Raw genomic sequence first — 25,407 nt, 5'->3', positions numbered from 1 at the left:
CATTCCTCCTGTCACTGTGTTACCCTGTTGCTCCTCTTGTCACTGCACATTGTCCTGTTACTATTCCTGTCACTGTGTTACCCTGTTGCTCCTCCAGTCACTGAACATTGTCCTGTTATTCCTCCTGTCACTGTACATTATCCTGAGATTCCTCCTGTCACTGTACATTGTCCTGTTGCTCCTCCTGTCACTGTGTTACCCCGTTGCTCCTCCTGTCACTGTACATTGCCTTGTCGCTCCTCCTGTCGCTATACATTGCCCTGTCGCTCCTCCTGTCACTGTACATTGCCCTGTCGCTCCTCCTGTCACTGTACATTGCCTTGTCGCTTCTCCTGTCGCTATACATTGCCCTGTTGCTCCTCCTGTCACTGTACATTGCCCTGTTGCTCCTCCTGTCACTGTACATTGCCCTGTCGCTCCTCCTGTCACTGTACATTGCCCTGTCGCTCTTCCTGTCACTGTACATTGCCTTGTCGCTCCTCCTGTCGCTATACATTGCCCTGTTGCTCCTCCTGTCGCTGTACATTGCCCTGTTGCTCCTCCTGTCACTGTACATTGCCCTGTCGCTCCTCCTGTCACTGTACATTGCCCTGTTGCTCCTCCTGTCACTGTACATTGCTCTGTCGCTCCTCCTGTCACTGTACATTGCCCTGTTGCTCCTCCTGTCACTGTACATTGCCTTGTCGCTCCTCCTGTCACTGTACATTGCCTTGTCGCTCCTCCTGTCGCTATACATTGCCCTGTCGCTCCTCCTGTCACTGTACATTGCCCTGTTGCTCCTCCTGTCACTGTACATTGCCCTGTCGCTCCTCCTGTCACTGTACATTGCCCTGTTGCTCCTCCTGTCACTGTACATTGCCCTGTCGCTCCTCCTGTCACTGTACATTGCCCTGTCGCTCCTCCTGTCACTGTACATTGCCCTGTTGCTCCTCCTGTTACTGTACATTGCCCTGTTGCTCCTCCTGTCACTGTACATTGCCCTGTTGCTCCTCCTGTTACTGTACATTGCCCTGTTGCTCCTCCTGTCAAATTACATTGCCCTGTCGCTCCTCCTGTCACTGTACATTGCCCTGTTGCTCCTCCTGTCACTGTACATTACCTTGACGCTCCTCCTGTCGCTGTACATTGCCCTGTTGCTCCTCCTGTCACTGTACATTGCCCTGTTGCTCCTCCTGTCACTGTACATTGCCCTGTCGCTCCTCCTGTCACTGTACATTGCCCTGTCGCTCTTCCTGTCACTGTACATTGCCTTGTCGCTCCTCCTGTCGCTATACATTGCCCTGTTGCTCCTCCTGTCGCTGTACATTGCCCTGTTGCTCCTCCTGTCACTGTACATTGCCCTGTCGCTCCTCCTGTCACTGTACATTGCCCTGTTGCTCCTCCTGTCACTGTACATTGCCCTGTCGCTCCTCCTGTCACTGTACATTGCCCTGTTGCTCCTCCTGTCACTGTACATTGCCTTGTCGCTCCTCCTGTCACTGTACATTGCCTTGTCGCTCCTCCTGTCGCTATACATTGCCCTGTCGCTCCTCCTGTCACTGTACATTGCCCTGTCGCTCCTCCTGTCACTGTACATTGCCCTGTTGCTCCTCCTGTCACTGTACATTGCCCTGTCGCTCCTCCTGTCACTGTACATTGCCCTGTTGCTCCTCCTGTCACTGTACATTGCCTTGTCGCTCCTCCTGTCACTGTACATTGCCCTGTTGCTCCTCCTGTCACTGTACATTGCCCTGTCGCTCCTCCTGTCACTGTACATTGCCCTGTCGCTCCTCCTGTCACTGTACATTGCCCTGTCGCTCCTCCTGTCACTGTACATTGCCCTGTTGCTTGTCCTGTCACTGTACATTGCCCTGTTGCTCCTCCTGTCACTGTACATTGCCTTGTCGCTCCTCCTGTCACTGTACATTGCCCTGTCGCTCTTCCTGTCACTGTACATTGCCCTGTTGCTTGTCCTGTCACTGTACATTGCCCTGTCGCTCCTCCTGTCACTGTACATTGCCCTGTCGCTCCTCCTGTCACTGTACATTGCCCTGTTGCTCCTCCTGTCACTGTACATTGCCCTGTCGCTCCTCCTGTCACTGTACATTGCCCTGTCGCTCTTCCTGTCACTGTACATTGCCTTGTCGCTCCTCCTGTCGCTATACATTGCCCTGTTGCTCCTCCTGTCGCTGTACATTGCCCTGTTGCTCCTCCTGTCACTGTACATTGCCCTGTCGCTCCTCCTGTCACTGTACATTGCCCTGTCGCTCCTCCTGTCGCTATACATTGCCCTGTTGCTCCTCCGGTCGCTGTACCTTGCCCTGTCGCTCCTCCTGTCACTGTACATTGCCCTGTCGCTCCTCCTGTCACTGTACATTGCCCTGTCGCTCCTCCTGTCACTGTACATTGCCTTGACGCTCCTCCTGTCACTGTACATTGCCCTGTTGCTCCTCCTGTCACTGTACATTGCCCTGTCGCTCCTCCTGTCACTGTACATTGCCCTGTCGCTCCTCCTGTCACTGTACATTGCCTTGACGCTCCTCCTGTCACTGTACATTGCCCTGTTGCTCCTCCTGTCACTGTACATTGCCTTGTCGCTCCTCCTGTCACTGTACATTGCCCTGTTGCTCCTCCTGTCACTGTACATTGCCCTGTCGCTCTTCCTGTCACTGTACATTGCCCTGTCGCTCCTCCTGTCACTGTACATTGCCCTGTCACTCTTCCTGTCACTGTACATTGCCCTGTCGCTCCTCCTGTCACTGTACATTGCCCTGTCACTCTTCCTGTCACTGTACATTGCCCTGTCGCTCTTCCTGTCACTGTACATTGCCCTGTCGCTCCTCCTGTCACTGTACATTGCCCTGTCGCTCTTCCTGTCACTGTACATTGCCCTGTCGCTCCTCCTGTCACTGTACATTGCCCTGTCGCTCTTCCTGTCACTGTACATTGCCTTGTCGCTCCTCCTGTCACTGTACATTGCCCTGTCGCTCCTCCTGTCACTGTACATTGCCCTGTCGCTCCTCCTGTCACTGTACATTGCCTTGTCGCTCCTCCTGTCACTGTACATTGCCCTGTTGCTCCTCCTGTCACTGTACATTGCCCTGTCGCTCCTCCTGTCACTGTACATTGCCCTGTCGCTCTTCCTGTCACTGTACATTGCCCTGTCGCTCTTCCTGTCACTGTACATTGCCTTGTCGCTCCTCCTGTCAATGTACATTGCCCTGTCGCTCCTCCTGTCACTGTACATTGCCCTGTTGCTCCTCCTGTCACTGTACATTGCCTTGTCGCTCCTCCTGTCACTATACATTGCCCTGTTGCTCCTCCTGTCACTGTACATTGCCCTGTCGCTCCTCCTGTCACTGTACATTGCCCTGTCGCTCTTCCTGTCACTGTACATTGCCTTGTCGCTCCTCCTGTCACTGTACATTGCCCTGTTGCTCCTCCTGTCACTGTACATTGCCCTGTTGCTCCTCCTGTCACTGTACATTGCCCTGTTGCTCCTCCTGTCACTGTACATTGCCTTGTCGCTCCTCCTGTCACTGTACATTGCCCTGTTGCTCCTCCTGTCACTGTACATTGCCCTGTTGCTCCTCCTGTCACTGTACATTGCCCTGTCGCTCCTCCTGTCACTGTACATTGCCTTGTCGCTCCTCCTGTCACTGTACATTGCCCTGTTTCTCCTCCTGTCACTGTACATTGCCCTGTCGCTCTTCCTGTCACTGTACATTGCCCTGTCGCTCCTCCTGTCACTGTACATTGCCTTGTCGCTCCTCCTGTCACTGTACATTGCCCTGTTGCTCCTCCTGTCACTGTACATTGCCCTGTCGCTCTTCCTGTCACTGTACATTGCCCTGTTGCTCCTCCTGTCACTGTACATTGCCCTGTCGCTCTTCCTGTCACTGTACATTGCCCTGTTGCTCCTCCTGTCACTGTACATTGCCTTGTCGCTCCTCCTGTCACTGTACATTGCCTTGTCGCTCCTCCTGTCACTGGGCATCTCCTTCTTTGATGGTCTTTCTGGGATAATTGTTATTACAGAAATATTAAATGGAAGCGGTTCTGTCTGTAAAGTCCGGGGAGACTCATCTGGAAGAATGAATGTCTTGTGCGATGTCCGGGAGAGACCTGACGACGTCCTGAGCTACATAACAGAGTGGAGGGAAGTGAGGGAGGATGAGAAGACCCCGCTACACTGGACACGAGGCCCGGCGGTCAGTGGGGCGGTGGTACTTCCAGGTGGGGGTCTCACCAGACATCCTCGTCATCTAATACATAATACAGTCATGGCCAAAAGTTTTGAGAATGACACCAAAATTATATTTTCACATGATCTGCTGGCCTCTGGTTTTTATTAGTGTTTGTCTGATGTTTATATCACATACAGAAATATAATTGCAATCATATTATGAGTACCAATAGGTTATATTGACAGTTAGAATGAGTTAATGCAGCAAGTCAATATTTGCAGTGTTGCCCCTTCTTCTTCAAGACCTCTGTAATTCTCCCTGGCATGCTCTCAATCAACTTTTGGACCAAATCCTGACTGATAGCAGTCCATTCTTGCATAATCAATGCTTGCATTTTGCCAGAATTTGTTGGTTTTTGTTTGTCCACCCGTCTCTTGATGATTGACCACAAGTTCTCAATGGGATTAAGATCTGGGGAGTTTCCAGGCCATGGACCCAAAATCTCTATGTTTTGTTCCATGAGCCATTTAGTTATGACCTTTGCTTTATGGCAAGGTGCTCCATCATGCTGGAAAAGGCATTGTTGGGCGCCAAACTGCTCTTGGACGGTTGGGAGAAGTTGCTCTTGGAGGACATCCTGGTACCATTCTTTATTCATGGCTGTGTTTTTAGGCAAGACTGTGAGTGAGCCAATTCCCTTGGCTGAGAAGCAACCCCACACATGAATGGTTTCAGGATGCTTTACAGTTGGCATGAGACAAGACTGGTGGTAGCGCTCACCTCTTCTCCGAATAAGCTGTTTTCCAGATGTCCCAAACAATCAAAAAGGGGATTCATCAGAGAAAATGACTTTGCCCCAGTCCTCAGCAGTCCACTCCCTGTACCTTTTGCAGAATATCAGTCGGTCCCTGATGTTTTTTCTGGAGAGAAGTGGCTTCTTTGCTGCCCTCCTTGAAACCAGCCCTTGCTCAAAGAGTCTCCGCCTCACAGTGCATGCAGAAGCACTCACACCAGCCTGCTGCCATTCCTGAGCAAGCTCGGCACTGCTGGTAGTCTGATCCCGCAGCTGAAACAGTTTTAAGATACGGTCCTGGGGCTTGCTGGTATTTCTTGGGCGCCCTGGAGCCTTTTTGACAACAATGGAAGCTCTCTCCTTGAAGTTCTTGATGATGCGGTAGATTGTTGACTGAGGTGCAATCTTTGTAGCTGCGATACTCTTCCCTGTTAGGCCATTTTTGTGCAGTGCAATAATGGCTGCACGTGTTTCTTTAGAGATAACCATGGTTAACTGAAGAGAAACAATGATACCAAGAACCAGCCTCCTTTTAAAGTGTCCAGTGATGTCATTCTTACTTAATCATGACTGATTGATCGCCAGCCCTGTCCTCATCAACACCCACACCTGTGTTAATGGATCAATCACTAAAACGAAGTTAGCTGCTCCTTTTAAGGCAGGACTGCAATGATGTTGAAATGTGTTTTGGGGGTTAAAGTTCATTTTCTGGGCAAATATTGACTTTGCAAGTACAGTAATTGCTGTTAAGCTGATCACTCTTTGACATTCAGGAGTATATGCATATTGCCATTACAAAAAATGAAGCAGTAAACTTTGGAAAAATTACTATTTGTCTCATTCTCAATACTTTTGGCCATGACTGTAGGTCTCCTGACATTGCCCCCGATCAGGGCTGCGATCAGTGTAACACAGGAGGAGCGGTGGCTGGGCACGGCCATGGGGCCTGGGTGACCGTGTGACTAATTAATGGCGTCCAGGCTGGCAATCATGGCTGCTGTAAGAAGAGGTCAGGGAAGCAGCCATGATGGAGTGAGAGCAGCTCTCGGCTCATCGTCTTCTATTTGTGAGATCGGCCATACTGTGACCTGCGGTGGCTCTGACGAGGGTGTGGGGCCTCTGTGCCCCATGCTATAGCGATAGCGATGCAGTATATGGCAGTATTATACAGCCACCTTGACATTTTTGACACTGTGGCACATTTTGTGGTTTCAGTTTTCAGCGGTATACAGTATACAGCTGCAGTGCAGTGTTATAAGTTTACTGCATGACGCTATATTACTCATTCTATAGCGGTATTACATGGGCACTGTTACTATGGTGGTATAACTTGGGCACAGTGCGGTGGTGTTATTTGGGTGTTGTATAGCAGTATTACATGGGCAGTGGAGAGCACCATTATTATGGTTATGTTTTTGGGCAATGTATTGTGGTATTGCATGGGCACTGAATAGCACTGTTATTGAGATGATGTTATTGAGCACTATATGGCGGAATTATTTGAGCATTGTATGGTGGTATTACTTGAGCTTTGTATACTGGTATTACATGGGCACTGGATAGCACTATTATGATATTATTGAGCACTGTATGGTGGTATTAATTAAGTATTTGTATAGTAGTATTACAAGGACACTTGATAGCACTATTATTGTGATTATGTTATTGAGCACTGTATGGTGGTATTTGAGCATTGTATACTGGTATTACATGGGTACTGGATGGCGCTGTTATGATATTATTGAGCACTGTATGGTGGCATTATTTGGGCACTGTGTGGTGGTATTACGTGGTCATTGTAAAGTGGTATTACAAGGGCACTGGATAACACTGTCATCATGGTGATATTATTGAGCACTGTATGATGGTATTATTTTAGCATTGTACACTGGTATTACATGGGCACTGGATAGCCGTGTTATGATGTTATTGAGCACTGTATGGTGGTATTGACTATTGTATAGTAGTATTACGTACACACTGGTTAGCGCCGTGTGGTTATAGTTTTTAAGCACTGTGCGGTGGTATTATTTGAACCTTGCATAGTGTTATTACATGGGCATTGGATAGCACTGTATGCAGGTATTTTTAAGCACTGTATGGTGGTATTATTTGGACACTGTGTTGTGGTATTATCTGGTCATTCTATAGTGTTATTACATGGGCACTGGATAGCACTGCCATCATGGTGATATTATTGGCACTGCATGGTGGTATTTGAGCATCGTATAGTAGTATTACATTGGCATTGGATAACACTGTTTGGTGACTTCATGATTTCTCCGGCAGGTAACTTTACTCCTGGGATCCCTTATTACATCTCTGTAAATGTCATTTACAATGGCAGCTGCATCAGGATCTTCTCTACAGAGGCCTATAGCCGAGAGGAGGGTAAGCCCGAGATACAAGGGTCTCAGATCTGGTACATGTAAGATGAAGTTAATTGGATAGTTGATGGGTCTAAAAAGTTAGATTGACCATACACATTATATCAGTGCCGCCAAAACCCACTGACCAGTCGGCCATCTAATGTGTGTCCATTCTCGAGGGAAGAAAGAAGGATTGGGCATGTTGGATTTTAACATGACCAATCTTTTCATTCTCAGTGGAGGTAAGCCACTGCCCAAATTGTTACCCCCCTATTGAGAACACACAGATGCTTATCATGTCTGAATGTGACTCGGGAGAAATCTTTGTCCGCAGAACCTCCCCCCTTGCCTCCATACTTGTTTTACAATAAGCCATTAATTGAACAAAAAGCTGTATCTGCAGGCAAGAGTTTAGAAAGTAAAATAGGGAAATGAATGTATGTAATTTCCATAATAGTGACTAAATACACAGCTAGTACTTGCATAACAAAGCTTCTTTTTTTCCTGCAAAATGCGTCATGAGAACACAAATTAAAACTTAAAACAAAGCAAAAAATGAAGACATTGAACTACAGGTGGCAGTATAGTAACTCACAAATGTATAAATGCATTGCATGCAAGGAACAACAGGTGGCAGTGTTGTCTATTAAGTCAAGTTTTTGATACGAATGAATGAAAGTGCTCAGTCTGGTGTCATTCAGAAATCACAGAACATGTAAAGAAAGCTCTTGAGAGTTTTCTGCTTAGGGAATCATGTCATCTTTTTTCTCTCTTCTCACTTGGCAGTTCCCACTGCTGCTCCAAATTTTACCTGCCACCTTCTTTCTGCCGGAAACATCCTTGTCTCGTGGAAGGAGATACCAAGACGGCACAGGAGAGGAATCATTTCACATTATACCATCTACGTAAATAGCACCAACACCTATAAGTATTACACAGGTATTTCATCAACTTCATCAACTTTTATCATCCTCTTTATACTATATACAATTAACTCATCCCACGTATACATTTGTGCTTCTTCTCACCCTTGTATAAAGTAACTAATAATGGCACCATGTGAGTACCCATTACTGTACCTTTTCACTTAGTATAAAGGTAACCAAAATTGGCACTACGTGGGTACCCATTACTGTACCCTCTCATCTTGTATGAAGGCAAGAAGGATTGCCACCCCATGGTTAACAATTATAATATCTATTCACTTTTTGTAAACGTATCTAATAATGTCACTATATGGGCACCCATTGATGTACATTCTTCTCTTTTTTTTTTATTATTTCTACTGAAACAGAAAATTATCATAAAGCACCTCCTTAGTATATATGCATAGTCAATATAAGTTATATATATACAGTAGGTACGATTGATGTTTTAGCACACTATTTTGAGAGTATAATCAACACACAAAAATACCCATTACTGCTTCTTGTCACCCTGTGCAAAGGCAGCTAATATTGGCAGCACATTAATGTAACTTTTCACTTTGTACAAAGGTAACCAAAATTTGCACCTTTTCAAAACTGTATTTTCTCACTTTGTATGAATGTAACTAATATTGGCATCATATAGGCACCCAATACTGTACTTTTTTACTTTATATAAAGTAAACCAACATTGGCACTACATAGGAATTCCATACTGTTCTTTCTCACTGTGTATAAAGGCAGCAAATATTGGTACAAAATGGGCATCTATTATTAGTTCTTCTACATCTGTATAAAAATAACCAATATTGGGATCACATAGGCATTCCCCACTATCATTAGTTTCACATCAGCACCCATCTGTGTTTCTATATAAACAATTTAAATGCCACCAAGTATCCATCTCTGAATAAAGGTAACAAATATGTCGCACCACATATTCACCCCTCACTGTATCTTCTAACTCTGTATAAAAGTAAATAACCAATAAAAGTAAAAAAGGTAAAAAGTAAACATTACTGGCACCACATAGTCTCTCATTAGTATACCATTTCACTCTGTATAAATGTAACTATCCTTGACACCCATTATTGTACCTTCTAATTCTGTACACATATTCATCATTAGGTCCTATAGGCTCCACCATTGTTTCTTCTCATACTTTAAAGACGTAGTCAATATTAAAACCACTCAAGATATCTTACTGTTTCCTCTCAAACACGGTAAAAATTCCGCATTGGAATCAAACAAGTACCCATCACTGTTCCTTATTATAATATTTAACTATTATCACTAAACATTTATCCATAGCCATATCCTGGTATACAGTTAATCAGCACCACATTAATACTTTTGATTTCTATCTTACTTCATTTATTATAATTGGTATATCAAAAGACACTTTAATTTACTAATATAGTGATCAGCATCATGTAAGTGCCCAATACTGTTCCCTTTTTTAAAAAAAAACAAAAAAAACAAAACAGGCAATCAGTAATCACACCTCACAGGTTCCCTTCACTTTTCAAAATTTTCTAGTATAAACATAACCTTATGTGGTCTCCATTACTGTTTCCCTTAATCCTTGCTAACTCAAGAATTTATAACATACTCTTTAGGTAATGACTTAATGTTAAGAATGGTTTGTTTTAGTATCAAATGGCAGTGGGAACAAGACCCTCTCAGGACTGTCGTCAGGGACTGTATATACCATCTGGATGACTGCTTCCACTAGAGCAGGTGAAGGACAATCAAGTCCTCTAAAGACATTTCCAACTTCAGGCATGTACACAAAAATGTTTGTGCCAATTGTGTATGTGTTTTATGCAACATCGTGTCCTGACACCTTAACAGGTTCTTTTTCCTCTTCAACATCAGGAAAACGACACCGCATGCTGCTCATAGTCCCTATGGTCGTCATCATACTTTTAGTCTGCGGCACCATTCTGTGTTTCTTTGACTGTAAGACTCAATTTTGGCCCAAAATTCCCAAACCTGAAGACAAATTTAAGAAACTCTTCATGGCATCCAATGTTAACATGTGGCAACCCCATCAGGTAATGTCTATGATGTAAAACTTATGCTATATTATGATTTTTTTTTATCTGCATGAACAATTTTGTGCTATTTCCACAAAATTCTACTGAAACTCGTGGAATGACTGCATAGATCCTAGTACAAAAATATAAATGATACCTGTCTTCAAGTACAGGGGGTCCCCAAACTTACGAACATTCGACTTATGTACGACCCCTAGCAACGAACATCAGATTTTCGCTTTGTATAAAGTTAACCAAATTTGGCACTATGTAAGCACCCATTACTGTACCCTCTCATCTTGTATAAAGGCTAGAAGGATTGTCACACCATGGTTAAAAATCCATGTTAAAAAAAATCCTTAATATACTTGCTTCACCTGACCTCTCTGGCGGCTGTCCGGTCCTCTTCCTTCCATCGTCGCACGCCGCATCTCTCACTATCTTTCAGTATAGGTCACACTCCTGGCCATGTCCAGGCCAGAGCTCACTGTGCATGATAAGGTCGTGTCGTCAATGTAATCTTAAGATATGCAGTGACCGTGCGGGAGTTCCTAGCCTAAAGTGAAGAGGCGGGATATGTGGCGCAAGAGGCAATGGAAAGAAGAGGACAGGACGGCGAGGTGAGTATTGGGTAAAAAAACCCAAACTAATACTCACCTCTCCGGCTGCCTCACTGCTCGCTGTCCGGTCTTATTCTTTCCATTGTCATGCGCCACATTTCCAAAACTTCCAGGCGCCAGAAGTCACTATGCGTCATAAGATTGCGATGCTAACGTTGTGACCTTATGATGCGCCGAGTGACTTTCGAGTTTTGGATGCGATCGTAAGTCCTACAGTGAAGATGCCAGGTGATGCGGCACGTCCGACGATGGAAAGAAAAGGTCCTTATGGTGAGCAGCGGGGCAGCGATGAGGTGAGTATTAGTTTTTTGGGTTTATCCCGGCCTTGTTCCTTCTTGCATACATATCCTAGTTACGAACAAAGCTGCCGAACATAACTAGTTCGTAACCCCGAGGCTACCTGCCATCTAGTGTGCCAACGCTGAGATATAAAGCTTTGAAACCACATGCATATTAGCCTGGAAGTGCATTAGAGGCTTGGTCAGACTGGGCAGCCCTAGTCTTATGTGTAGATTATAACAGTGCCCTCTCCAAGGGTCTGCTTGCTTTGCTACACTAAGTAGATGGCATGGAGCTCCCAGCCTGAGTCAATGTTTGGACTGCAGCGCTTTAACCACACAGGACACCACGCGTTTTGAACAGTTGATGTGGGCTCTGAGCGGGGTGTGATGGTCACTCATTTGGCCGTGCTGGGAAACAGCAAATAAGCAGACATCTGTCATTATCCACCCACTTCTCCAACATGTAATGCTGACTCACGCGTTTCATTGTCCCAGCACGTTTCAGACAGGATTGACAAAATGCAGACTCTGATTTCTGTGTACTCTGAGGATTGTGGAGGGGAGGATGACGTTCTCTGATTGTTTAGGAAACAATCAAAAGTATTTGTCCATAATAGCTCACTGGAATAATGGATAACCACCTTAAATTAATTTGAGGCATAGCCCAGGGAGGCTCGACCCCACCAGGGAAGGAGTCTGTAACATGCAGCTCCTCAGAGACTTCTGTACAATAAAAGGAAATAAGATAATGTGGGAAATCTTTGAGCAGCACCTCCGGAGGTCAGACATTGTAAATACAGAAATTTTCTAACATTGTTCATGGAGGTTTGGACACTTTAAGGGAATCCTGTACCTAAGAGGGAAGAAAATGGCCTATTGCTTAAATCAGGGTTTTGAGTTACATTAACTTTAGAAAAATTTTTTTTATCATTTTTCGATTTTTATAAAAGAAAAAACCTAAATACGTAATCCCTGGGGCATTTTTAGAGCCATAGTTCCCATCCTTAAAGGAAGAGTTTTCAGGAGGCTCCTTATCATCAGAGGCAGACGATGACAGATAACACCAATACACAGATGATTATACATGTGAGGTTTCTCATCTAATATCGTATATCTTCTTATATTCCTAAAGGTTTCCCTCAACCCACTAATTGCAGTAGTGGAAGAGATAGAGCCTCCACCTCAACCACCAACACCACCACCACCAAAACCATCACCACCATCACCCCTACTGAATAAGGCTTCTGTCATTACTTCTGGGTATGAAAAACACTTCATGCCAACCCCAGAAGAGGTGATGGGTTTATGCTGAAGGATACTTAAAACTGCCCATGTTGGAAAGAAGATGAAGTTATCTGACCTGGCTGAAATGGACACCGGACGTGCCACATCAAGATCCAAAACATATGGGTTATTATTATCTACATGCGGACCTGAAGGATCTCCTGATGGTCTACTCTTACCCTGTTGGGTCTCTGTTGGACAAGTCTAATTCTAATCCTAATCCTCTGGTAAACAAGTCCTACTCTGAGTCTCTTGTGAGCCAGTCTGACCCTCTTTTGGGCCTATCTGATGGTGTCTTCGCTTTTTCTGGTCCTGTCTGACTCTGAATTTCTGGTTGGTCAGTGAGACCTTGTTGTGGCCATTGGTGGGCCATATTCACTGTGTTTGAGCCTCTAGTAGGCGAGACTCACCAGCTTTGAACCTCTGGTAGACCATTTAGACTTTGGTTGGGTCTCTGACCATGACTATATTCAGGACCTGGTGGACTTGGGTGGGCCAATATGACCGTTTCATCTTTTGGAGACCTTATTTAAGCAATCTATATGCACTTCTGAATCTAGGTCTCTCGTTGCCATTGTCTGTTTGGTCTTTCATAGATCAATGTGACACTTTTTGGACCACTGGAGAGCCAATCTTACCTGTTTTGGTCTCAAGTGGGTCAATTTGACATGTTTGGACTGATTTTCAACCAAACTGACCTTGTTTGAGCCTTACGTTTTGCAATATTTTGGGCCTCCTATGGGCTAAACTGACTTTGTTGGGACTTCTGGTGGGACAAACTAACCCAATTGGGCCAATAGACACAAAGCTGAGGTATTTCAGACATTTTGGCCTTAAAATGTAATCCCAATCTAGTGACTATGATTTTAGGTCACCGTCATTGTCAGGACCTGGTTATCTGGTATTATATATGATGGCTGCCTACACTCGGTGTAGTTGGGTCAGAAGCATTTTGGCCACCTCATTGTATAAGTGTTAATTACTATAGGGCACAGGGTTATTTTTTTATTGACTTGATATATTGCTAGGGACGAGTCCTTTCCACTTGTCCTACTAGATCTCAGGTATGAGGAATCAATGGAGCTTGACCTGTCCTGCACCATCTGTGATCGGGTTCACGCGCTCTCCTTCCATGTGTCACCTCATCACAGTTTGCACTATCAGATCCAGACTTCGTGTCCTGTTTACATATCACAATGGTCGCCTGTCCCCGGGAGGATGATATCTTGCACGGTTTTACTTTTGTATTATATATTTTTTGGAAAATACAAGATAAAAATATTAATTTTTTTGTAAGAATTATGTCTCCGACTCTTACTTCAAGAATGTGGGATGTGGTTTCTGTTTTTTACTACAATGGTTTTATGTATTTCCCATGGGTATTGGTGGGGAGTCATGTTTTTAAAGGGGTAAATACAAAGTATTTTAAAGACTAACCATCGTTTATATTTAATAAATTGATAGAAAACATGAAAATAAGCTACTGTGTAATCTATCTTATCAGAGAAATCTGTTTAATTCATGGGTACAATCTTTAAAATCTGTATTCAGCGAAGAAATATTTCCCATTACTGAGATATGAGATGACAGTTGGTGCTTACAAGATTTTATGGAGTGGGGGAGGAGCTATAGGCAGACAAAGGGGGAGGAGCTATAGACAGACAGAAAACTTGCAGAAGAATCTCTGTGTCTGCCTATAGCTCCTCCCCCTCTGTCTCCCTATAGCTCCTCCCCCTCCTCTGTCTGCCTATAGCTCCTCCCCCTCCATCTGCCTATAGCTCCTCCCCCTCTGTCTACCTATAGCTCCTCCCCCTCTGTCTGCCTATAGCTCCTCCCCCTCCTCTGTCTGCCTATAGCTCCTCCCCCTCCATCTGCCTATAGCTCCTCCCCCTCTGTCGGCCTATAGCTCCCCCTCTGTCTGCCTATAGCTCCTCCCACTCTGCCTATAGCTCCTCCCCCTCTGTCTGCCTATAGCTCCTCCCCCTCTGTCTGCCTATAGCTCCTCTCACCTCCGCAGCTCTCATCTCCAATCTAAGTATTGGGAAAATCTTTCATCAGTGAATACAGATTTTAGAGATTTTACACATGAATTGAGATTGAAAGATCAATCCACGAGGAGAAAGAATAAAGAATTCTCTGAAAACTATTCTTGTACATAGTGGACAATATTATAGTACTGTAATTATATTTTTGTACATAGGAGCAGTATTATAGTAGTTATATTCTTGTACATAGGGGGCAGTATTATAGTAGTTATATTCTTGTACATAGGGGGCAGTATTATAGTAGTTATATTCTTGTACATAGGGGGCAGTATTATAGTAGTTATATTCTTGTACATAGGGGCAGTATTATAGTAGTTATATTCTTGTACATAGGGGGCAGTATTATAGTAGTTATATTCTTGTACATAGGGGGCAGTATTATAGTAGTTATATTCTTGTACATAGGGGGCAGTATTATAGTAGTTATATTCTTGTACATAGGGGCAGTATTATAGTAGTTATATTCTTGTACATAGGGGGCAGTATTATAGTAGTTATATTCTTGTACATAGGGGGCAGTATTATAGTAGTTATATTCTTGTACATAGGGGGCAGTATTATAGTAGTTATATTCTTGTACATAGGGGGCAGTATTATAGTAGTTATATTCTTGTACATAGGGGCAGTATTATAGTAGTTATATTCTTGTACATAGGGAGCAGTATTATAGTAGTTATATTCTTGTACATAGGGGGCAGTATTATAGTAGTTATATTCTTGTACATAGGGGGCAGTATTATAGTAGTTATATTCTTGTACATAGGGGGCAGTATTATAGTAGTTATATTCTTGTACATAGGGGGCAGTATTATAGTAGTTATATTCTTGTACATAGGGGGCAGTATTATAGTAGTTATATTCTTGTACATAGGGGCAGTATTATAGTAGTTATATTCTTGTACATAGGGGGCAGTATTATAGTAGTTATATTCTTGTACATAGGGGGCAGTATTATAGTAGTTATATTCTTGTACATAGGGGGCAGTATTATAGTAGTTATATTCTTGTACATAGGGGGCAGTATTATAGTAGTTATATTCTTGTACATAGGGGCAGTATTATAGTAGTTATATTCTTGTACATAGGGGGCAGTATTATAGTAGTTATATTCTTGTACATAGGGGGCAGTATTATAGTAGTTATATTCTTGTACATAGGGGGCAGTATTATAGTAGTTATATTCTTGTACATAGGGGCAGTATTATAGTAGTTATATTCTTGTACATAGGGGGCAGTATTATAGTAGTTATATTCTTGTACATAGGGGGCAGTATTATAGTAGTTATATTCTTGTACATAGGGGGCAGTATTATAGTAGTTATATTCTTGTACATAGGGGGCAGTATTATAGTAGTTATATTCTTGTACATAGGGGCAGTATTATAGTAGTTATATTCTTGTACATAGGGAGCAGTATTATAGTAGTTATATTCTTGTACATAGGGGGCAGTATTATAGTAGTTATATTCTTGTACATAGGGGGCAGTATTATAGTAGTTATATTCTTGTACATAGGGGGCAGTATTATAGTAGTTATATTCTTGTACATAGGGGGCAGTATTATAGTAGTTATATTCTTGTACATAGGGGGCAGTATTATAGTAGTTATATTCTTGTACATAGGGGCAGTATTATAGTAGTTATATTCTTGTACATAGGGGGCAGTATTATAGTAGTTATATTCTTGTACATAGGGGGCAGTATTATAGTAGTTATATTCTTGTACATAGGGGGCAGTATTATAGTAGTTATATTCTTGTACATAGGGGGCAGTATTATAGTAGTTATATTCTTGTACATAGGGGCAGTATTATAGTAGTTATATTCTTGTACATAGGGGGCAGTATTATAGTAGTTATATTCTTGTACATAGGGGGCAGTATTATAGTAGTTATATTCTTGTACATAGGGGGCAGTATTATAGTAGTTATATTCTTGTACATAGGGGCAGTATTATAGTAGTTATATTCTTGTACATAGGGGGCAGTATTATAGTAGTTATATTCTTGTACATAGGGGGCAGTATTATAGTAGTTATATTCTTGTACATAGGGGGCAGTATTATAGTAGTTATATTCTTGTACATAGGGGCAGTATTATAGTAGTTATATTCTTGTACATAGGGGGCAGTATTATAGTAGTTATATTCTTGTACATAGGGGGCAGTATTATAGTAGTTATATTCTTGTACATAGGGGGCAGTATTATAGTAGTTATATTCTTGTACATAGGGGGCAGTATTATAGTAGTTATATTCTTGTACATAGGGGCAGTATTATAGTAGTTATATTCTTGTACATAGGGAGCAGTATTATAGTAGTTATATTCTTGTACATAGGGGGCAGTATTATAGTAGTTATATTCTTGTACATAGGGGGCAGTATTATAGTAGTTATATTCTTGCACATAGGGGGCAGTATTATAGTAGTTATATTCTTGTACATAGGGGGCAGTATTATAGTAGTTATATTCTTGTACATAGGGGGCAGTATTATAGTAGTTATATTCTTGTACATAGGGGCAGTATTATAGTAGTTATATTCTTGTACATAGGGGGCAGTATTATAGTAGTTATATTCTTGTACATAGGGGGCAGTATTATAGTAGTTATATTCTTGTACATAGGGGGCAGTATTATAGTAGTTATATTCTTGTACATAGGGGCAGTATTATAGTAGTTATATTCTTGTACATAGGGAGCAGTATTATAGTAGTTATATTCTTGTACATAGGGGGCAGTATTATAGTAGTTATATTCTTGTACATAGGGGCAGTATTATAGTAGTTATATTCTTGTACATAGGGAGCAGTATTATAGTAGTTATATTCTTGTACATAGGGGGCAGTATTATAGTAGTTATATTCTTGTACATAGGGGGCAGTATTATAGTAGTTATATTCTTGTACATAGGGGGCAGTATTATAGTAGTTATATTCTTGTACATAGGGGGCAGTATTATAGTAGTTATATTCTTGTACATAGGGGCAGTATTATAGTAGTTATATTCTTGTACATAGGGGGCAGTATTATAGTAGTTATATTCTTGTACATAGGGGGCAGTATTATAGTAGTTATATTCTTGTACATAGGGGGCAGTATTATAGTAGTTATATTCTTGTACATAGGGGCAGTATTATAGTAGTTATATTCTTGTACATAGGGGGCAGTATTATACTAGTTATATTCTTGTACATAGGAGCAGTATTATAGTAGTTATATACTTGTACATAGGGAGCAGTTTTATAGTAGTTATATTCTTGTACATAGGGGGCAGTATTATAGTAGTTATATTCTTGTACATAGGGGGCAGTATTATAGTAGTTATATTCTTGTACATTGGAGCAGTATTATAGTAGTTATATTCTTGTACATAGGAGCAGTATTATAGTAGTTATATTCTTGTACATAGGGGCAGTATTATAGTAGTTATATTCTTGCATATAGGGAGCAGTATTATAGTAGTTATATTCTTGTACATAGGGGGCAGTATTATAGTAGTTATATTCTTGTACATAGGAGCAGTATTATAGTAGTTATATTCTTGCATATAGGGAGCAGTATTATAGTAGTTATATTCTTGTACACAGGGGGCAGTATTATAGTAGTTATATTCTTGTACATAGGAGCAGTATTATAGTAGTTATATTCTTGCATATAGGGAGCAGTATTATAGTAGTTATATTCTTGTACATAGGGGGCAGTATTATTGCAGTTATATTCTGGTACATAGGGGCAGCATTACAGTAGTTATATTCTTGCATATAGGGAGCAGTATTATAGTAGTTATATTCTTGTACACAGGGGGCAGTATTATAGTAGTTATATTCTTGTACACAGGGGGCAGTATTATAGTAGTTATATTCTTGTACATAGTGGGCAGTATTATAGTAGTTATATTCTTGTACATAGGAGCAGTATTATAGTAGTTATATTCTTGCATATAGGGAGCAATATTATAGTAGTTATATTCTTGTACATAGTGGACAATATTATAGTACTGTAATTATATTTTTGTACATAGGAGCAGTATTATAGTAGTTATATTCTTGTACATAGGGGGCAGTATTATAGTAGTTATATTCTTGTACATAGGGGGCAGTATTATAGTAGTTATATTCTTGTACATAGGGGGCAGTATTATAGTAGTTATATTCTTGTACATAGGGGCAGTATTATAGTAGTTATATTCTTGTACATAGGGGGCAGTATTATAGTAGTTATATTCTTGTACATAGGAGCAGTATTATAGTAGTTATATTCTTGTACATAGGGAGCAGTATTATAGTAGTTATATTCTTGTACATAGGGGGCAGTATTATAGTAGTTATATTCTTGTACATAGGGGGCAGTATTATAGTAGTTATATTCTTGTACATAGGGGGCAGTATTATAGTAGTTATATTCTTGTACATAGGGGGCAGTATTATAGTAGTTATATTCTTGTACATAGGGGCAGTATTATAGTAGTTATATTCTTGTACATAGGGGGCAGTATTATAGTAGTTATATTCTTGTACATAGGGGGCAGTATTATAGTAGTTATATTCTTGTACATAGGGGGCAGTATTATAGTAGTTATATTCTTGTACATAGGGGCAGTATTATAGTAGTTATATTCTTGTACATAGGGAGCAGTATTATAGTAGTTATATTCTTGTACATAGGGGGCAGTATTATAGTAGTTATATTCTTGTACATAGGGGGCAGTATTATAGTAGTTATATTCTTGTACATTGGAGCAGTATTATAGTAGTTATATTCTTGTACATAGGAGCAGTATTATAGTAGTTATATTCTTGTACATAGGGGCAGTATTATAGTAGTTATATTCTTGCATATAGGGAGCAGTATTATAGTAGTTATATTCTTGTACATAGGGGGCAGTATTATAGTAGTTATATTCTTGTACATAGGAGCAGTATTATAGTAGTTATATTCTTGCATATAGGGAGCAGTATTATAGTAGTTATATTCTTGTACACAGGGGGCAGTATTATAGCAGTTATATTCTTGTACATAGGAGCAGTATTATAGTAGTTATATTCTTGCATATAGGGAGCAGTATTATAGTAGTTATATTCTTGTACATAGGGGGCAGTATTATTGCAGTTATATTCTGGTACATAGGGGCAGCATTACAGTAGTTATATTCTTGCATATAGGGAGCAGTATTATAGTAGTTATATTCTTGTACACAGGGGGCAGTATTATAGTAGTTATATTCTTGTACACAGGGGGCAGTATTATAGTAGTTATATTCTTGTACATAGTGGGCAGTATTATAGTAGTTATATTCTTGTACATAGGAGCAGTATTATAGTAGTTATATTCTTGCATATAGGGAGCAATATTATAGTAGTTATATTCTTGTACATAGGGGGCAGTATTATAGTAGTTATACTCTTGTACATAGGGAGCAGTATTATAGTAGTTATATTCTTGTACATAGGGGGCAGTATTATAGTAGTTATATTCTTGTACATTGGAGCAGTATTATAGTAGTTATATTCTTGTACTAAGGAGGCAGTATTATAGTAGTTATATTCTTGTATATAGGAGCAGTATTATAGTAGTTATATTCTTGTACATAGGGAGCAGTATTATAGTAGTTATATTCTTGTACATAGGGGGCAGTATTATAGTAGTTATATTCTTGTACATAGGGGGCAGTATTATAGTAGTTATATTCTTGTACATAGGAGCAGTATTATAGTAGTTATATTCTTGCATATAGGGAGCAATATTATAGTAGTTATATTCTTGTACATAGGGGGCAGTATTATAGTAGTTATATTCTTGTACATTGGAGCAGTATTATAGTAGTTATATTCTTGTACATAGGAGCAGTATTATAGTAGTTATATTCTTGTACATAGGGGGCAGTATTATAGTAGTTATATTCTTGTACATAGGAGAAGTATTATAGTAGTTATATTCTTATACATAGGGGGCAGTATTATAGTAGTTATATTCTTGTACATAGGGGCAGTATTATAGTAGTTATATTCTTGTACATAAGAGCAGTATTATAGTAGTTATATTCTTGTATATAGGAGCAGTATTATAGTAGTTATATTCTTGTACGTAGGAGCAGTATTATAGTAGTTATATTCTTGTACATATGGGCAGTATTATAGTAGTTATATTCTTGTAAATAGATGCAGTATTATAGTAGTTATATTCTTGTACATAGGGACAGTATTATAGTAGTTATATTCTTGTACATAGGGGCAGTATTATAGTAGTTATATTCTTGTACATAGGAGCAGTATTCTAGTAGTTATATTCTTGTACATAGGGGGCAGTATTATAGTAGTTATATTCTTGTACATAGGGGGCAGTATTATAGTAGTTATATTCTTGTACACAGGGGGTAGTATTATAGTAGTTATATCTTGTACATAGGCTGCAGTATTATAGTAGTTATATTCTTGTACATAGGAGCAGTATTATAGTAGTTATATTCTTGTACATAGGAGCAGTATTATAGTAGCTATATTCTTGTACATAGGAACAGTATCATAGTAGTTATATTCTTGTACATAGGAGCAGTATTATAGTAGTTATATTCTTGTACATAGGAGCAGTATTATAGTAGTTATATTCTTGTACATAGGGAGCAGTATTATAGTAGTTATATTCTTGTACATAGGAGCAGTATTATAGTAGTTATATTCTTGTACATAGGAGTAGTATTATAGTAGTTATATTCTTGTACATAGGAACAGTATCATAGTAGTTATATTCTTGTACATAGGAGCAGTATTATAGTAGTTATATTCTTGTACATAGGAGCAGTATTATAGTAGTTATATTCTTGTACATAGGGGCAGTATTATAGTAGCTATATTCTTGTACATAGGAACAGTATCATAGTAGTTATATTCTTGTACATAGGAGCAGTATTATAGTAGTTATATTCTTGTACATAGGGGGCAGTATTATAGTAGTTATATTCTTGTACATAGGGGCAGTATTATAGTAGCTATATTCTTGTACATAGGAACAGTATCATAGTAGTTATATTCTTGTACATAGGAGCAGTATTACAGTAGGTATATTCTTGTACATAGGGGCAGTATTATAGAAGTTATATTCTTGTACATAGGGGGCAGTATTCTAGTAGTTATATTCTTGTACATAGGAGCAGTATTATAGAAGTTATATTCTTGTACATAGGAGCAGTATTATAGTAGTTATATTCTTGTACATAGGAGCAGTATTATAGTAGTTATATTCTTGTACATAGGGGGCAGTATTATAGTAGTTATATTCTTGTACATAGGAGCAGTATTATAGTAGTTATATTCTTGTACATAGGGGGCAGTATTATAGTAGTTATATTCTTGTACATATGAGCAGTTTTATAGTAGTTATATTCTTGTACATAGGGGGCAGTATTATAGTAGTTATATTCCTGTACATAGGGGGTAATATTATAGTAGTTATATTCTTGTACATAGGGGCAGTACTATAGTAGTTATATTCTTGTACATAGGAGCAGTATTATAGTAGTTATATTCTTGTACATAGGGGGCAGTATTATAGTAGTTATATTCTTGTACATAGGAGCAGTATTATAGTAGTTATATTCTTGTACATAGGGGGCAGTATTATAGTAGTTATATTCTTGTATATAGGAGCAGTATTATAGTAGTTATATTCTTGTACATAGGGGGCAGTATTATAGTAGTTATATTCTTGCACATAGTGGCAGTATTATAGTATTTATATTCTTGTACATAGGGGCAGTATTATTGTAGTTATATTCTTGTACATAGGGAGCAGTATTATAGTAGTTATATTCTTGTACATAGGGGGCAGTATTATAATAATTATATTCTTGTACATACGAGCAGTATTATAGTAGTTATATTCTTGTACATAGGGGCAGTATTATAGTAGTTATATTCTTGTACATTGGAGCAGTATTATAGTAGTTATATTCTTGTACATAGGGGGCAGTATTATAGTAGCTATATTCTTGTACATAGGAGCAGTATTATAGTAGTTATATTACTGTACATAGGAGCTGTATTATAGTAGCTATATTGTTGTACATAGGGGCAGTATTATAGTAGTTATATTCATGTACATAGGGAGCAGTATTATAGTAGTTATATTCCTGTACATAGGGGGCAGTATTATAGTAGTTATATTCTTGTACATAGGGGCAGTATTATAGTAGTTATATTCATGTACATAGGGAGCAGTATTATAGTAGTTATACTCTTGTACATAGGGAGCAGTATTATAGTAGCTATATTCTTGTACATAGGAGCAGTATTATAGTAGTTATATTCTTGTACATAGGGGGCAGTATTATAGTAGTTATATTCTTGTACATAGGGAGCAGTATTATAGTAGTTATATTCTTGTACATAGGGGGCAGTATTATAGTAGTTATATTCTTGTACATAGGGGCAGTATTATAGTAGTTATACTCTTGTACATAGGGAGCAGTATTATAGTAGTTATATTCATGTACATAGGGAGCAGTATTATAGTAGTTATACTCTTGTACATAGGGAGCAGTATTATAGTAGTTATATTCTTGTACATAGGGAGCAGTATTATAGTAGTTATATTCATGTACATAGGGAGCAGTATTATAGTAGTTATATTCATGTACATAGGGAGCAGTATTATAGTAGTTATACTCTTGTACATAGGGAGCAGTATTATAGTAGTTATATTCATGTACATAGGGAGCAGTATTATAGTAGTTATACTCTTGTACATAGGGAGCAGTATTATAGTAGTTATATTCTTGTACATAGGAGCAGTATTATAGTAGTTATATTCTTGTACATAGGGGGCAGTATTATAGTAGTTATATTCTTGTACATAGGGGCAGTATTATAGTAGTTATATTCTTGTACATAGGGGCAGTATTATAGTAGTTATATTCTTGTACATAGGGGCAGTATTATAGTAGTTATATTATTGTACATAGGGAGCAGTATTATAGTAGTTATATTCTTGTACATAGGGAGCAGTATTATAGTAGTTATATTCATGTACATAGGGAGCAGTATTATAGTAGTTATACTCTTGTACATAGGGAGCAGTATTATAGTAGTTATATTCATGTACATAGGGAGCAGTATTATAGTAGTTATACTCTTGTACATAGGGAGCAGTATTATAGTAGTTATATTCTTGTACATAGGAGCAGTATTATAGTAGTTATATTCTTGTACATAGGGGGCAGTATTATAGTAGTTATATTCTTGTACATAGGGGCAGTATTATAGTAGTTATATTCTTGTACATAGGGGCAGTATTATAGTAGTTATATTCTTGTACATAGGGGCAGTATTATAGTAGTTATATTCTTGTACATAGGGGCAGTATTATAGTAGTTATATTCTTGTACATAGGGGGCAGTATTATAGTAGTTATATTCTTGTACATAGGGGGCAGTATTATAGTAGTTATATTCTTGTACATAGGGGCAGTATTATAGTAGTTATATTCTTGTACATAGGGGCAGTATTATAGTAGTTATATTCTTGTACATAGGAGCAGTATTATAGTAGTTATATTCTTGTACATAGGGGCAGTATTATAGTAGTTATATTCTTGTACATAGGGGCAGTATTATAGTAGTTATATTCTTGTACATAGGGGGCAGTATTATAGTAGTTACATTCTTGTACATAGGGGCAGTATTATAGTAGTTATATTATTGTACATAGGGAGCAGCATTATAATAGTTATACGTATAACATTCATTCCAGTGTATTCATTATTTCTGCTCTAGTTATTCTGAAATACAATGGGAAAGACAATAGTAAAATTGGGTGGTTGGTAAAACCTCCTTTTCCCATCATTTCTATCATTACTCCATCATTGCCATTGACATCACAGTAACAGATCTGCTCTTGTTGGGTATGTTGCCCCATTAACATCGTCAGGACAAAGTCCTCAGTAACCACCATCCTCCAGGCTACAAACAGATGACTATAAAGCTGCAGTTTCCATCCATAAAATGACGATTTCCTTTGACAAAGTCAATTTACGCTTATCTTCCAATAACACGACAGGTGCATTACTATCGCTACGTGATCCTGGCTACCGACTTCAAGCGCAGCAGGTAAAAATACATTCACGAAACGATCCATTAAACATTTTTAAGCAATTTACTGTCTTTTCTGGGAAAAACACGTATACTGTGACACCCCAACATGAGCAATATGTGTCTCCATGATAATAGAATACAAGCAAACCCAGCGTAGTCTTATCCTACAGTAATTCCGCTATCCGTGTCTCCCGATTTCCATGGACACACGTAATTCTCCTTACACCAATTAGTAGAAAATATGAAATCAAGAAATATTGTAATGTTGCTTCATTTCTCATTTTAGATGTATTGGAGTAATAAAATGGGGACACATATTCAGTAAGGCCCAGGGGGTGCGGTAGACCATGATATGGGGGTGGTCCTCAGCATGACAGTCTCATGCCCTGTACTAGGCTTATCCAGTCTCCAGCCGGGTGGGTCAGGCCATACTTGAAGGACATAAGTACTATGCAGACTTGGGGAAAAGACTAAGAAACTGCAACCACACAATCCAACTCAACTCAAGTTGGATGCCATAACTGTCCTTACTATGTTGAAGACCCTTCTTCTGACTAAGATTTCACATCTCCTGACCAAGAAAAGTTAGGTAAGGTATGACCTCATTGAGAACCGATTTTTCAGAGAAAAAGGGCCTCCAGATCTCCGTCCATAGCTAGAGGGCAGCCATAATCCCACAGCATGTATAGGATTTGAGGACCCTATTTTTCCATAACAGTCGGTTTACAAAGCTCAGTTTCCCCATAACTTACTGTTTTGACCTGTTTGATCAGCAGGTGGCGCTACGCTATTGAAACAT

The 25,407-nt window shown here is 39.7% G+C and overlaps 1 protein-coding gene across 4 annotated transcripts in view; it reads left to right on the top strand.

The window, feature by feature from the left end:
• The window catches only part of IL27RA (interleukin 27 receptor subunit alpha), a 93,739-nt gene extending 79,962 nt beyond the window's left edge, over nucleotides 1–13,777 (top strand). For all 4 annotated transcript variants that reach the window (XM_073654347.1, XM_073654350.1, XM_073654349.1 and 1 more), the window contains 6 exons: nucleotides 4,018–4,215; nucleotides 7,249–7,350; nucleotides 8,115–8,267; nucleotides 9,908–10,036; nucleotides 10,133–10,311; nucleotides 12,327–13,777. In XM_073654347.1, coding sequence (XP_073510448.1) covers nucleotides 4,018–4,215; nucleotides 7,249–7,350; nucleotides 8,115–8,267; nucleotides 9,908–10,036; nucleotides 10,133–10,311; nucleotides 12,327–12,506 — 941 coding nt within the window. In that variant the 3' untranslated portion in view covers nucleotides 12,507–13,777. The remainder of the gene's footprint in view (nucleotides 1–4,017; nucleotides 4,216–7,248; nucleotides 7,351–8,114; nucleotides 8,268–9,907; nucleotides 10,037–10,132; nucleotides 10,312–12,326) is intronic.
• The last annotated feature ends 11,630 nt before the right edge of the window (nucleotides 13,778–25,407 follow it).

Source organism: Phyllobates terribilis, unplaced genomic scaffold (assembly GCF_046119375.1).
Source record: "Phyllobates terribilis strain yellow unplaced genomic scaffold, ASM4611937v1 Scaffold_11__3_contigs__length_659146591, whole genome shotgun sequence".
Classification (NCBI taxonomy): Eukaryota; Metazoa; Chordata; class Amphibia; order Anura; family Dendrobatidae; genus Phyllobates; species Phyllobates terribilis.
This window is presented reverse-complemented; position numbering and strand designations above follow the sequence as displayed.